Consider the following 15,806-nt stretch of genomic DNA (forward strand, 5'->3'; position numbering starts at 1 on the left):
TTTCACTTCAGTCCTCAAGCGTTACTGAAATAGAATGTCCTTAGCACGAGTGCGTAAATAGCATTTGGGTAGCACCTAGGCTTGGGGTTGTGCCTTTGAACAGGGATGGCTCACCCTGATGGAGCACAGGGCAGGCCAGCAGTGAACATGGGACAAGAGGTTAGAAGGTACAAACAGGAATCCAGTGGACAGAAGTCAGGGAACAAACATCACTGAACAAACATTGAAGTAAGCCTGCTGAGTGTCCATAGAGCTGGAGACCATTGAGCTGGGGTAACTGACCTGCAGTCCTTCCTGCCCATGTTTACTGCTGACTGCAGCAATACCTCGCTGCTGTGCAGAATTATATTCCTGATTTTTCAACCTGGTTTGCACAGATCAGATTGTAGTACCCAAACAGATTATGTGTGGGAATTCATTGGTTGACTTTGCCTCTTTCTAAGAAAATCAGTATCTTGGCATCTAACTTGCCATTTGAGAACCTCTAGTTCAGGGAAAGCCTTTTAATTCCCCCCTCCCTTCTCCACCTCCTCAGCAGCCTTGACATAAGGCAGGTGAAATGTGTGACATGTATTTGCTCAGGGTAATTCACTCTTTTTTATTCTGAAATGAGATTTTGTCTCCAGATATCTGTAAGCTGACTGGAGGGAATAAAAAACTTTAAAAAAGAGCAAAAAAGCATTGGTTTTATTTCAATGGCCTGTGTACATCAATATGGCACCTTACAGAAACACTCCGAACAACTCCACATGCAAGGAGCTTTCCGATCCTCACCCATACACCATCCAGAACATGATACAGAGAAAAGTGAACATGCACGTATTTTCTTTCTGATGAGCAGAAGTGTTCAAATTCAACTAAAGTGAAGTACAATCCATGCAATGCAAACCCCCATTTTACTTGGCTGCTATGACCTAAGCAGGCAATTCTGTGGAATGTGTGATTATTTAGCATCACATGTTGAATACTTACTTGTGTCTCAGCTTTTACCAAGCGAGCTTCCCTATTCCCTTAATCTTCTAAATACTTCTGCAGGTAGAAGCTAAATAGCTCAAGTAATAACCAACTCCTTCCTCAGACAGCTGCTTGCGATGTGAGGCTTAACTGCAGTCCTGTCCTTCCCACTTTCATCATGATTAGTGAAGGCTCATATTATGTCCAGGAGCCTCTGGTGGAAGCACTTGGGCAAACAGACAGGAACCAAAATGGCCAAATAAAAATAACCAAACAAGCAAACAGAAGAGCCCACTGAACATCCATTTTGTCTGGAGAAAGTCCCTCATTGTCCAAATCCAAAACGCCACCAGCAGTCCACATGTACACACTTATTGCCGGGACTAAAACAAAAAGAAGCAGCACCATAACTTTAAGGAATCAGCTCTCAATACAATTTTAGCAGATGTGGACAGAAAAAAAAAGAATAAAAGAAAAAAAAAAGAATAAAGTTGCCATTACAGAAACTGCATCTTGTATTGAAGGATCAAGAGCCACAGCACTACAAGCTTTGTCTCATGCCCATTCTTACCCAGCGTAAGAACCTGGATAGTTTGGTGTAGACACCATATTTGCCTTTCTTTGCACATCCTTCTCCCCAGCTCACAATTCCAGTAACAAAATAAGTATCCTTATATCTGGTTACATGGGGACCTCCACCAAATCCGTGACAAGCATCTTTTTGCTCTGTTTCATGACCAGCACAGAACATATTTTCTGTTATCTCATAGCTAGTGGATTGCTTGCAAGTTTTCCAATCTACATAGGGCATTTCAAGCACTTTCAGTCTTTTGGATAGTGGTCCACCTTGAAATACACGCCCAAATCCGCTGACCATCCCAGATCTTTGGTTCATCAGAACTTCATTAGCAAAGTCTGCCTCAGGGAGGCACGCTGCGATAATGTACTCGGAAAATGTTATAGGTTCCTTTAGCTTTATTAAGGCTATGTCATTATCGTAGGTCTTGCTATTGTATTTAGCGTGAACAAGTATTTTATCCACGGTATGCATTGTTTCAGACTGTTCTTTTGTTTCTCTGTCCACTTCGCCTGTGCGAGAGTAGTAAAAGGGCCATTAGTATGGAGAGACCAAAAGAAATGAAGAAAAACCTCAATGAAGAAGAAGAGTAGTATACCCATCTAACACTTTGCCTAAGCCTTTATACTGTACAGGTAAACTGAAAGAATGTTTTGCGATACTTATCAGCAGCACCTGGAGCAGTTTAATTTCTGAGCTTTTGCCTTATGGAGATTTTGGTACCAGTTTGCATAAACCAATTCAGCTAAACTAATGCAGCTTTGGGTGGATGCTCTTACAGGAGCTTGGGCGTGGTTTATATCATGGAAGAGAAACTGGTCTGAGTCAAGAATAAAACAGTGTAAATATGCAATTTTGTTGATCCGATGCCTCAGAAGTGAAGTAGCCTTAATTTGAGTTTGTTTCTCCTTCCTCTAGTCCATGTGTCATAGCATTCCCGAATATTCTGCAGAAACAAATCTGTATGCTTCGCATGTGGCAGAAAGTGACACAGCCTTCGACATCAGCTGCCCTTCTTATTACAAAGCACATTTCCCACAATAACAAGAAGTTACAAAAAGCAAAACAAAAAAATAACAAACCATAACAAATAAAATAATAGAAGTACAACTCACACAAGATTTAGAGAACAGAGGATTAGTCTGCAACACATGCTCAGACATCACAGGAGTACAATAACCACTTACCAACAACCACGTTGATTTCTTTAGATTGGTTCACACACTGAGCTGCAGTAAGTACAAAATATTCATCCAAAATAGTTCCACCACAAAACTCTTCCCCTTCCTCATTTAACAGAACAGCCTACGAAAGAAAAATGTAACTGCAGAATTAAGAACAGGAGTTTGATTTCAAAGAGCCATAAACTGATTTTTCTCCACACTACGTACATGCTTATTACCACAACATGTACTACTCTGCAGGTATCCCCAGTATCACATATACTCACATCTATGCTACAGACTGGGACGTGCTGCTATGGAGTCTCAATTGTCTTTATGTGATATAGATGTTAGGATTCCATATCACCTCATTCACAGTGCTTAGGACTGTGGTCTTTCAGGACCACCCCAAAAAATTCCTGTCCAAGTTCTGTTCCTGTGTAATGCCCTGCTTTAGTGTCCTGAATACAGGAACTCCTTTTGGCTGGTCCAAACTCAAGAGAAAAACTTTTAGATATGAAAGCGTATTTGTGAAGCAAATGCATGCTTTACATGATATGCTACCTAGAGGGATTGCTGGCAAGCAGAACTGGAACATAACCTACAAAACCGGCACTGGTAGGCCAGCAGGACACAAAAGCCCTTCATTTCAAACTTTAAGGCTGCAGTTTGCAGAATGGCGCATCTCAGTGCTCAGGTTCACACAATTCAGCTACCTCCTGCTACACATGTTGTACTACGTGGGTAACATTCAGAAGGCAACCAGGTTAAGTGAACAAGTGCACACTTTCCCACAGAAACATGTTCCACTTACACGCAGAGCACAAACACCAGTTTTACCTGCCATGGACATTCACCAAGACGACACTCATCACCACCTACTATCCTGGTATCGACATAGGGGGTCTTGTCGCTTGTTTCATTGCCAGGACGGAGAGTTGGGTTTTCTGTGGTAGTCACAAAGTCCTCCTCCAGACTGGCTCCATTTGTGGGAGAGACGTCTTGATCACTAGTTACGCTGCTGTTATCAGTGGGCAAAATAACTGACCTTTTTTTCCTTTCCACAAAAACTTTTCCACAAGGATACTTGACTGTAAAGGAAAAAATGTTAAAATTAGAGAAAGACAGACACAGCAGCACAAGTGGAAGATCCTTAACAACACCATCTCACAATAGATCAGTTCATGCATTTGTCTTCTTTTCAAAACTCCAGCAGAACCTTGGCAGATGCATCAACAGAGGAAGACCAGATGGTCTGAAAAATGGAAGCCATTTTGTAGTCCTAAAATTTGTCCATAGGTTCAGTCTCCAGACACTGTTTTCCAACTATTTAAAATTTAAAACATTATCTTCGATTGTTTACCATGCTATGCTCATGTACCTGTTCTTACTAAAACCATCTTAATTAGGAAACTGAGTGAAGTATTTTATTTTAGGAATAATATGGTTCATGACAGCAATTTATTATTATTTATAAAGGACATAAAACCCAATATCATGAGTATATGGCTGACTTATCCCTCCTCCTAGGTTTGCTGAGATGCAACAGAACTATATAAACGTAGAGAGCATTAATTGGAATTACTTAATGTTGTCAATTACTATGTGATTAGATAAACCAAAATCTGAAACCGAAAAGTTCTGGTGATCTGCTATTTTCTATGGAGTGTAAGTGCTCAAGTAAATGAGATACAATTGCAAACGCTTTTCTCCTGTCAACAGCAGCCTACTCATGTAATTGTGTGAGAGACACCTGGCAAAGGGTTCCAAATCAGCCAGATTCAGATAGTCCATCACATGCCTCACACATGGAAGGCTTTGGAAATACCAATCATTTAGTCTCAGCGTTAAATCTATGTCATGTAGAACACTGATGGTTGAAATACTTTAACTGTGAAACAATTAGCACCACCATTGCTATTTGTTTATTATGTGGCTCCGTACCTGTTGAAACACAGCGTTTGCCATCCTCTGCTAGAACATACCCTTTTGCACAGGAACACAATACATCCTTCTGTACACTTTTTTTGATACTGCAGAACTGCTCACAGTCACCATTGTTTATTTCGCAGTACTCTGGTATCACTGTGAAAGAGGAAATTTTGGAGAAAAACTGTAAACAAACACTGACTTCAGAGAAGATTTTGAACTTCACCCAATTTAACCGCACCTTTAAAATAAGATCTGTATCTTCACCTGTAAAACACCTGAAGCACATCGTGAGTGGTTAACATTAGCTTATGCCTTACAGCTCAATCACATTCACTGCCTGAAACACACTTGCCAAGTCCATGTGGGCCCAGTGGCCGTATCATGGTGAGCTTAAAAAAGCAGAGACAAATGACAGTGGAAGAATGAATAAAACACTAAAACAGGAGTCCAGATATTCATAAATTCTCACACAATTTCTCCATCCTGCCTTAAAAAACTGAGCTCCTCATCACTCCCCTCAGTTCTGTGAGTTGCCACATTCCTGATGGGACAAACACTATAAATGAAATCAATCCAAACCGGCAATGCTCCTCATACATATCATCAGTTTTGCAATCTGGTTTTGGTGGGTACTGTACGACAGCATGTACACAAGCCTTTTTTTGTAGGAAGATAAAGCAATACATCATGGTCAGAGTACACATCATTTACAGTGAAGGTTGTAAACGCAGACAGAACATGTCTATGTTGCGACTACTGTCTAAAGGTATTAACCTTTTGGCCTCTTGCATTTCTCTATAATTTCTGCATAATAATGACAATTCAGCTTTTATTTTTTAAATTGTTATGTCATCCCTTGTGCGTGACTTTTGCCTGTGGTGATGTTCATTTAAAGAAACAAACACCAGTGTATGAATTAGCAGATAGACAAAACAAACAGAAAGATCTGCTAAATTAATGTGTGCAAACCAAATTCCTGTTTTGTGTACTTACAGTACCAAAATCGTTCCACTGAAGTATGAGCTTGAACTTCAAAAAACTAGCTCATATCTCATGTTCCCCACATCTGCACTGCAATCTCCCACATTCAAAAAGTATTTCTGCAGCCTTTCTTTGTTTCTGTGACCTGGACACAACTGGCTGGCCTGATTCCAAGGCCCCAGCTGCACATATCTCACAAACTTACAGGACAGTGAGGCTCCAACATCAAAGGCAGGTGAGAAACTTCCTCAAGTGGAGGTGTGATGCTTGTGGTGAGATTTAGACAACCACAGTGGGTGATAGTGGGGTTCTGCTTCCTCTCTGCGTTGTTAAACCTTGTGAGGTTCATTTTGGTTACCCAATAGCTCATGAATGGACAATAAGGACTATTGAATTATCACATCTCTTGAGGACATGAAGAATGCCACATCATTTGTGCTGTCAGTTTGAAAGACCGCTGTACTGACATAATCACCCCCTATTTTACACTGACACAATTCAGTTCAAAATGGCCCTGGATATTACGGCAATGCAGCAGACAAATGGGAGCAAGGCAGGTGAGAAAGCAAAGCTACTGAGTTTCCACCCATGTCAGCCTGGTCCACAAGGCACAAATAATGTCAAATAATTATCAGTGTGGTTTAGGCAAAGCAGCACAAAAGCAAGTTAAAGCAAAAGCTGTACCTGTCGGCACCATCTGGAGGAAAAGGAGGGCAATGGGAAGAAGCCACATTGTCCTGTGATGACCTGCCATTGCCATCCTCCAAGCTCTCTGTGCGTCTCCCACCAGTTTCTCTGCAGGGTTCTGGAGCAGCTGCTAAATGAGAAACAGTGCAGTGCAAAGGTCATTAACTCATGAGAAAACAAAACAGAGATCTAAGAGCAAAGCCTGGGCTCAATGTCAGCACCGAACAATGTTAAAACAGAAAACCCAACCATGCAGCAGCAGTGCCACCCTGACAGCTTGCAGGTGCCTCATGTCCACAAAAGCCCTCTCTCCTGCACTAGCAGTGTGGAACTGGGTTTGTCACTGAGGCTGCGACACCTATGTATTTCAGACTGCTCAGGAAGAGGGAGTCCATAAGCCAAGGCAGGTTCTGCCTCAGCAGAATGATGTGTAGTTGCATGGTTAAACTTGGTTTACTACCAAAATTCCACACACCAGACTGTCACTTGCTGTTTTCCTCTGCAGGACCATGGTCTGCTACTATCTTTTCCCTGTCCAAGTTGGAAGGGACCTTTAGATATCATCTAGTCCGCCCCCCCTGCAATGAGCAGGGACATCTGCAATTAGATCAGGTTGCTCAGAGTCCCATCCAGCCTGGTCTGGAATGTCTCCAGGCATGGGGCATCTACCACCTCTCTGGGCAACCTGCTCCAGTGTTTTACCACTTTCATTGTAAAACATATCTTCCTCATTTCTAGCCAGAATCTCCCCTCTTTTAGTTTCAAACCATTAGTTCTTGATCAACCACAACAGACCCTGCTAAAAAGTCTGTCCCATCTTCATTATAGTCCCCTTTGAGTACTGAAAGGCCACAATAAGGTCTCCCGGAGTCTTGTCTTCTTCAGGCTGAACAAAGACATGCCTCCCAACTCTGGTAGTGCCTTAGGAAGAAAGTTTTGGGTCTCTTTTATTGCCAAACCACTGTCATTTAAAGTGCTTTAAGGCAGGGTGAACTGGTTGTCATGCTCTTAGGTGAATCCTCTGAACCCAGTAGTGATGGTGAGGAGGAATCCTCTACAGATGCAGCAGGCTGGATGTGGCCTCTGAGATGCACAGAATCCATTCTGTCACAAGCACCAGGCCAGACCATACTCCCACAAATTCATCAATTTCTGGATGTTTTGGGGTTTTTTTGTCTCACACTGCTCCATGGGAACACCACTTGGCAGGACTTTATGGTTGTAAGGCCCTATGTATAGAAGGCAATCTTGTCAGGTGAGGCACCTGTGCAAAGGAGCAGTAAAGAGGAAGGAAATCCCTGCTTGTCATTACTGTGCTAGTGCAGTCACATATGCATGACTGCAACAGTCACCTTTGCTTGTGCTGCTGTCGTGGAAGCACAGAAAACTGCAACTGGCCAGACCTCCAGAATCACACAGCCCGGTTTATTGAGCACACGAAGGATCAAGTTTATCTCTATCATTCTTGGCATATTGGCCATGGCTCCAGGAAAAGAGCCTTGTGGGTGACTTCTTACAGTTGGACAATGCACCTGCCAAAATGTTTTCCTACCTTACTGTATGTTACCACAAGGAAGGCCAACTTGTCCACATTCCCCAGGGCAGCCTCCCTCATGCTGCGCACCTGACCGCTGGTTACCTTTCCTGCTCTGAAAGGCTGCCCACACAGGAGATTCCACTGCCCTCCAGACAAAATGTATAGGAGGGCTTTCTAGTCAATAGTGTTAGAATGTTTTCCCTGGGACCTCCCTGGAACTTTCTTGCTGCAACTGAGATGTGCTATGTCTTCTTATCTTCACCACGGACATGAAGATCTCATTAGTCCCTACATCCCTGCAGCAGCCTTTTGCACACACTAGGCCTGTTGCTGCGTTTCTCCTCAGGTTTCCCTATTTCAGTCTAAAGAACCCTTATTTTTTCAAAGCCCAGTGCCTCATGCACAAGAGTCTCTTGTCCAGATGCATCATCTTGGACTAGGCCTGAGTAATGTCCTGCCTTTTTCTTCTTCATATTAGTCCTTTCCAAAGCTTCAAAGTGATTGTGCTCTTTACTTCACCTTCACATTCATTGTGCTCTTTACTTCCTTTCTTCCCTTTCTTCTCAGGACTGGCTTTTCCTTGAAAGCTGAGGGAGTCTGAGCACTCGAGGGGAGTTCAGAGCATCTCCTTCTAGCATCCCTGGTAAATGTCGGCTCTTGCCTAAACCAGCAGTGTTTGCTTGCCATGAGGGCTTCCGCTATTTTTAAATCCACCAGTTTACTCAGCAGCTGTGTGCTGGACCTCTTGCCTGGAGTTTAAAATCTATTCAAATTTGACCATATGAAATTACCCCCAAATAATTATATTTTAAAAGTGTACTTTAATTCCTTCTTTTCTTGCAGGCCCTAGAGCTGGTTATGGGCTTTGGCAGGAGGCCAAGATGCAAGCAGATCTTTCGCTCATGTCCTATCAGCATGGCTGAGACACCTTTTACAGAGTGAGGAACGAGTATAAAGGCCTTGTGCCTTGGGCACTACAGGTACCACGGCACAGGAACCAGTTTCACTTGTAAAAGACCAACAAACTCTGAATGTAAAGCCCAAGGATGGACTCTACCCTATTCTGCAGAATAATGACACTTCTAAGCACAGTCACACTGCACACACACAAATATGGTCTTTTGTCACCCTCTTGCCTTAAACCATCCCTGTGCCTGCTCTGAAGGTGCTACTTGGCTTGATAAGGACATATATATATGCCATCTAGTAAAACCCAGCTACTGGCACCATGGCCAGAGGAAGATCCTCAGCCACCCCAACAGCTTGTGTAGTCAGTCCAGCTGGAATTTCACTTCAGTCCTCAAGCGTTACTGAAATAGAATGTCCTTAGCACGAGTGCGTAAATAACATTTGGGTAGCACCTGGGCTTGGGGTTGTGCCTTTGAACAGGGATGGCTCACCGTGATGGAGCACAGGGCAGGCCAGCAGTGAACATGGGACAAGAGGTTAGAAGGTACAAACAGGAATCCAGTGGACAGAAGTCAGGGAAAAAACATCACTGAACAAACATTGAAGTAAGCCTGCTGAGTGTCCATAGAGCTGGAGACCATTGAGCTGGGGTAACTGACCTGCAGTCCTTCCTGCCCATGTTTACTGCTGACTGCAGCAATACCTCGCTGCTGTGCTGAATTATATTCCTGATTTTTCAACCTGGTTTGCAAAGATCAGATTGTAGTACCCAAACAGATTATGTGTGGGAATTCATTGGTTGACTTTGCCTCTTTCTAAGAAAATCAGTATCTTGGCATCTAACTTGCCATTTGAGAACCTCTAGTTCAGGGAAAGCCTTTTAATTCCCCCCTCCCTTCTCCACCTCCTCAGCAGCCTTGACATAAGGCAGGTGAAATGTGTGACATGTATTTGCTCAGGGTAATTCACTCTTTTTTATTCTGAAATGAGATTTTGTCTATTGATATCTGTAAGCTGACTGGAGGGAATAAAAAAGCTTTTAAAAAGAGCGAAAAAGAATAAGTTTTATTTCAATGGCCTGTGTACATCAATATGGCACCTTACAGAAACACTCCGAACAACTCCACATGCAAGGAGCTTTCCGATCCTCACCCATACACCATCCAGAACATGATACAGAAAAAAGTGAACATGCACATATTTTCTTTCTGATGAGCAGAAGTGTTCAAATTCAACTAAAGTGAAGTACAATCCATGCAATGCAAACCCCCATTTTACTTGGCTGCTATGACCTAAGTAGGCAATTCTGTGGAATATGTGATTATTTAGCATCACATGTTGAATACTTATTTGTGTCTCAGCTTTTACCAAGCGAGCTTCCCTGTTCCCTTAATCTTCTAAATACTTCTGCAGGTAGAAGCTAAATAGCTCAAGTAATAATCAACTCCCTCCTCAGACAGCTGCTTGCGATGTGAGGCTTAACTGCAGTCCTGTCCTTCCCACTTTCATCATGATTAGTGAAGGCTCATATTATGTCCAGGAGCCTCTGGTGGAAGCACTTGGGCAAACAGACAGGAACCAAAATGGCCAAATAAAAATAACCAAACAAGCAAACAAAAGAGCCCACTGAACATCCATTTTGTCTGGAGAAAGTCCCTCATTGTCCAAATCCAAAACACCAGCAAGCAGCCCACACGTACACGCTTAATGCCGGGACTAAAACAAAAAGAAGCAGCACCATAACTTTAAGGAATCAGCTCTCAATACAATTTTAGCAGATGTGGACAGAAAAAAAAAAAAAGAAAAAAAAAAGAATAAAGTTACCATTACAGAAACTGCATCTTGTATTGAAGGATCAAGAGCCACAGCACTACAAGCTTTGTCTCATGCCCATTCTTACCCAGCGTAAGAACCTGGACAGTTTGGTGTAGACACCATATTTGCCTTTCTTTGCACATCCTTCTCCCCAGCTCACAATTCCAGTAACAAAATAAGTATCCTTATATCTGGTTACATGGGGACCTCCACTGTCTCCTTGACAAGCATCTTTTTGCTCTGTTTCATAACCAGCACAGAACATGTTTTCTGTTATTGCAAAGTTAGTGGATTGCTTGCAAGTGTTCCTATCAACATAGGGGACTTCAAGAACTTTCAGTCTTTTGGATAGTCGTCCACCTTCAAATTCACGCCCAAAGCCGCTGACCATCCCAGATCTTTGGTTCATCAGAACTTCATTAGCAAAATCTGCTTCAGGGAGGCACGCTGCGATAATGTACTCGGAAAATGTTATGGGTTCCTTTAGCTTTATTAAGGCTATGTCATTATCGTAGGTCTGGGCAATGTATTTAGTGTGAACAAGTATTTTATCCACGGTATGCATTGTTTCAGACTGTTCTTTCTTTTCTCTGTCCACTTCACCTGTACAAGAGTAGTAAAAGGGTCATTAATATGGAGAGAGCACAAGAAATGAAGAAAAACCTTGATGAAGAAGAAGAGTAGTACACCCATTCCAAACTCTTTGCCTAAGCCTTTATACTGTACAGGTAAACTGAAAGAATGTTTTGCGATACTTATCAACAGCACCTGGAGCAGTTTCATTTCTGAGCTTTTGCCTTATGGAGATTTTGGTACCAGTTTGCATAAACGCATAAACCAATTCAGCTAAACTAATGCAGCTTTGGGTGGATGCTCTTACAGGAACTTGGGCATGGTTTATATCACAGAAGAGAAACTGGTATAAGTCAAGACTAAAACGGTGCAAATATAAAATTTGCTGATCTGATGCCTCAGAAATTAAGCAGTCATAATTCCTCTTCCTCTAGTCCATGTGTCACAGTTTTCCTTAATGTCCCTGCAGAAACAAATCTGCATGCTTCCAAGGAGCCAGCAGTGCTTGCTGAAGAAGCACTGCTTGATTGAATGGAATGCTAGCCAACACTTTGAGAACCTTTGTTCTTAATCATTTCCAATTAGCTGGCAAAGAAGAAAGGGATGCACCATTATCACCTTCCACATCAGCTGCTCCTCTTATTACAAAGCAGGTTTCCCACAATAACAAGAAATTACTAAAAGCAAACCAACAACAACAAATTAACATACCATAAGAAATACAGTAATAGGAGTACATCTCATATGAGATTTAGAGCACAGAAGATTAGTATGCAACACATGCTCAGACATCACAGGTGTACAATAATCACTTACCAACAACCACTTTGATTTCTTTGGATTGGTTCATGCAATGAGCTGCAGTAAGTATAAAATTTTCATTCAAAATAGTTCCACCACAAAACTCTTCCCCTTCCTCATTTAGCAGAACAGCCTACGAAAGAAAAAAGGTAACTGCAGAATTCAGGAGTTTAACTTCAATGAGCTATAAATAGTAATTCACTTCTCTGCAGAGTACAGACATGCTTGTTAGTAGAACATGTACTACTCCACAGGTGTCTCCTAATTATCACATACACACACATATGCTATAGACCAGCATGTACTGCTATGGAGTCTCAATTGTCTTTACATGATGTAGATGTCTGGCTTCCATGTCACCTCATCACAGTGCTTAGTGATATCTTTTAGGAACAAGACACTGACCGAGCAGGGGGAGTGCAGTCCCCAAATCACCTCATCCCTTGGACATGCCACCCCAAAAAATTCCTGTCCGAGTTCTGTTCCCATTTGACTCCTAGTTAGTGTCCTAAATACAGGAACTCATTTTGGCTGGTCCAAACTCAAGAGGAAAACTTAGAAAGTGTATTTGTGAAGCACATGCATGCTTTACCTGACGTGCTACCTAAATGGACTGCTAGCAGGCAGAACTGGAAGATGATGTGCAAAAATGGCACTGGTAGGCCAGCAGGACACAAAATCCCTCTCTGCTGATAGGTTAAGCAGCACCATCTAAAATCGTACAAAGCCTTTCATTTCAAAGCTTAAGGTTGCAATTTGCAAAACAGCACATCTCAGTGCTCAGGTTCATACAATTCAGCTACCTCCTGCTACACATGTTGTACTACATGGGTAACATTCAGAAGGCAACCAGGTTAAGTGAACAAGTGCACGCTTTCCCACAGAAACATGTTCCACTTACACACAGAGCACAAACACCAGATTTACCTGCCATGGACATTCACCAAGACGACACTCATCACCACCTACTATCCTGGTATCGACATAGGGGGTCTTGCCGCTTGTTTCATTGCCAGGACGGAGAGTTGGGCTTTCTGTGGTAGTCACAAAGTCCTCCTCCAAACTGGCTCCATTTGTGGGAGAGACGTCTTTATCACTAGTTACGCTGCTATTATCAGTGGGCAAAATAACTGACCTTTTTTTCCTTTTCACAAAAACTTTTCCACAAGGATACTTGACTGTAAAGCAAAAAATGTTAAAATTAGAGAAAGACAGACAGAGCAGCACAAGTGGAAAATCCTTAACAACACCATCTCACAATAAATCAGTTAATACATTTGTCTTCTTTTCAAAACTCCAGCAGAACCTTGGCAGATGCAACAATGGAGGAATATCAGATGTTTTGAAAACTGAAAGCCATTTTCTAGTCCTTAAATTTGTCCATAGGTTCAATCTCTGTGTTGTGTTTTCTGTGTCACTGTTTTCAAACTACTTATAATTTATTTTCAATTGTTTACCATGCTATACTCATGTACCTGCTCTTACTGAAATCATCTTAATTAGGAAACTGAGTGTTTTATTTTAGGAATAATATGGTTCACGACAGTAATTTATTGTTAGTTATAAAGGATGTAAAACCCAATATCATGAGTATATGGCTCATTTACCCCTCCCCCAGGTTTGCTGAAATACAACAAAAGTGTACAAATGTAAACAGCATTAATCTTAATTACTTAATGTCATCAGTTACTATTATGTTAGGTTAACTGAAATCTGAAGCAGAAAAGTTTTGGCTACCTGCTATTTTCTATGGAGTGTAAGTGCTCAAGTAAATGAGATACAATTGCAAACACTTTTCTCCTGTCAACAGCAGCCTATTCAGGTAATTGTGTGAGAGACACCTGGCAAAGGGTTCCAAATCAGCCAGATTCAGATAGTTCATCACATGCCTCACACATGGAAGGCTTTGGAAATCAAATCATTTGGTCTCAGTGTTAAATCTATGTCATGTAGAACACTGATGGTCGAAAAGACCACTGCTATTTGTTTATTACATGGCTCCATACCTGTTGAAACACAGCGTTTGCCATCCTCTGCTAGAACATACCCTTTTGCACAGGAACACAATACATCCTTCTGTACACTTTTTTTGATACTGCAGAACTGCTCACAGTCACCATTGTTTATTTTGCAGTACTTTGGTATCACTGTGAAAGAGCAAAGTTTGGAGAAAAACTGTAAATAAACACTGACTTTGGAGAAGATTTTGAAGTTTACCAAATTAAACTGCACTTTTTAAACAGGATCTATATCTCCACCTGTAAAACACAGGTAGCACACTGTAGTCACATTGTGAGTGGCTAACCTTAGCTTATGCGTTACAGCTCAGTCACATTCACTGCATGAAACACACTTGCCAAGTCCATGTGGGCCCAGTGGCCGTATCATGGTGAGCTTAAAAAAGCAGAGACAAATGACAGTGGAAGAATGAATAAAACACTAACAGAGGAGTTCAGATATTAGTAAATCATATAATCATTTGGGTTGGAAGAGACCCTCAAGATCATTGAATCCAACCATTAACCCAGCTCTGGCACTAAACAATGTCCTTAAGAACCACATCTATACGTCTTTTAAACACCTCTAGGGACTCAACCACTTCCCTGGGCAGTCTATTCCAGTGCTTGGCAACCCTTTCTGTGAAGAAATTGTTCCTAATATCCAATCTAAATCCTCACATGATTACTCCCTCCTGCCTTAAAAAGCTCAACTCCTCATTACTCCTCCCCCGTCCTGTCTGAACTTCAGTTCCACACGCTCCCCTCTTACTTCTTGGCTACCCATACACGCTCCAGAGACACCATGTGGGTAGCAGCTGTATGCCACAGAAGTCAGACTCAGCAAGGATTTATATGCAAAAAAAAGTATTCCTTGCAAAACTGAAAAAATCTCTGCATTGCCTACTGAAATCTACTTTCTTCGTTTCTTCACTGCTGCGAGCTGAGCAGGGAGGCTATACTTCTGAGCTTGCAATAAAGACTCTTTGATATCAGTTATACAAATCCTGTGCTTCTTAGTTTTACCATCATGTTTTGGTGCTCCAGGTTCATGTAACGAGACACTATCATAACTGAGAAGGCTTTCTTTGGAGCAAGTGCAACTTCGGAGTATTCACTGACACCATCCAGCTGTGGAGCCACTAGGGCTCCATGTTTCTGGCACTGTCCTCCAACTCACTGTTGACTGCCATCCTACTCTGCATTTTTCCAAGAGGCAAATAATACTCATTAAGAAAGAGATAACTCTCTGTATTTCAGCTCCCTGGGAAATTCACTGCCACAGTTCTCTAAAGCAGAAACCTACCGAATTCGCAGTTCCTGCCTTGATAACCATCCAAGCATGAGCAAGTGTAGGAACCAATTCCATCTTTACACTGTCCACCATACTGACAAGGATTTGAGCTGCACTGGTTTCCATCTACAAAACAAACAAATAAACAAAGTATTGTAAGAGTGTAAGCATTTTCAGCGAACTCTCAAGGGGTGATAGTGTTAATAAATAATCTTTCATCTTTTCTTTTAAAACATACGTCACATGAGTTGCCACATTCCAGATGGAACAAACACTATAGATGAAATCATTCCAAACCAGCAATGATTCATATACTCATCCTCAGTTTTGCAATCTGTTTTTGGTGGCTGCTTTAGAACAGCTTGTACACAATCCTTTTTTTTTTTTTTTGCAGGAAAATAAAGTAATACCTCATGGTCAGAGTACACATCATTTACAATGAAGGTTGTAAACGCAGACAGGACATTTCTATGTTGCAACTATTATCTAAAAATATTAACCTTTTGTCCTCTTGCATTTCTCTATAATTTCTGCATAATAATGACAACTCAACTTTTATGTCTTTAAAGGTCATCTCATCCCCGGT

At 41.7% G+C, this 15,806-nt stretch overlaps 1 protein-coding gene across 1 annotated transcript in view; it reads right to left on the reverse strand.

Moving 5' to 3' along the window:
* Window positions 1-907: 907 nt before the first annotated feature.
* The window catches only part of LOC308052868 (uncharacterized protein), a gene marked incomplete at its 5' end in the record, with an annotated part of 33,187 nt that continues 18,288 nt past the window's right edge, over window positions 908-15,806 (reverse strand). Inside the window, 11 exons of the mRNA XM_080363549.1 lie at window positions 908-2,043; window positions 2,719-2,836; window positions 3,535-3,785; window positions 4,639-4,779; window positions 6,292-6,424; window positions 10,441-10,456; window positions 10,612-11,158; window positions 11,945-12,062; window positions 12,857-13,107; window positions 13,936-14,076; window positions 15,233-15,346. Of these exons, the coding sequence (XP_080219675.1) occupies window positions 1,496-2,043; window positions 2,719-2,836; window positions 3,535-3,785; window positions 4,639-4,779; window positions 6,292-6,424; window positions 10,441-10,456; window positions 10,612-11,158; window positions 11,945-12,062; window positions 12,857-13,107; window positions 13,936-14,076; window positions 15,233-15,346 (2,378 nt within the window). The 3' untranslated portion in view covers window positions 908-1,495. The remainder of the gene's footprint in view (window positions 2,044-2,718; window positions 2,837-3,534; window positions 3,786-4,638; window positions 4,780-6,291; window positions 6,425-10,440; window positions 10,457-10,611; window positions 11,159-11,944; window positions 12,063-12,856; window positions 13,108-13,935; window positions 14,077-15,232; window positions 15,347-15,806) is intronic.

Source organism: Nesoenas mayeri, assembly GCF_963082525.1.
Source record: "Nesoenas mayeri genome assembly, chromosome: 1".
NCBI lineage: Eukaryota > Metazoa > Chordata > Aves > Columbiformes > Columbidae > Nesoenas > Nesoenas mayeri.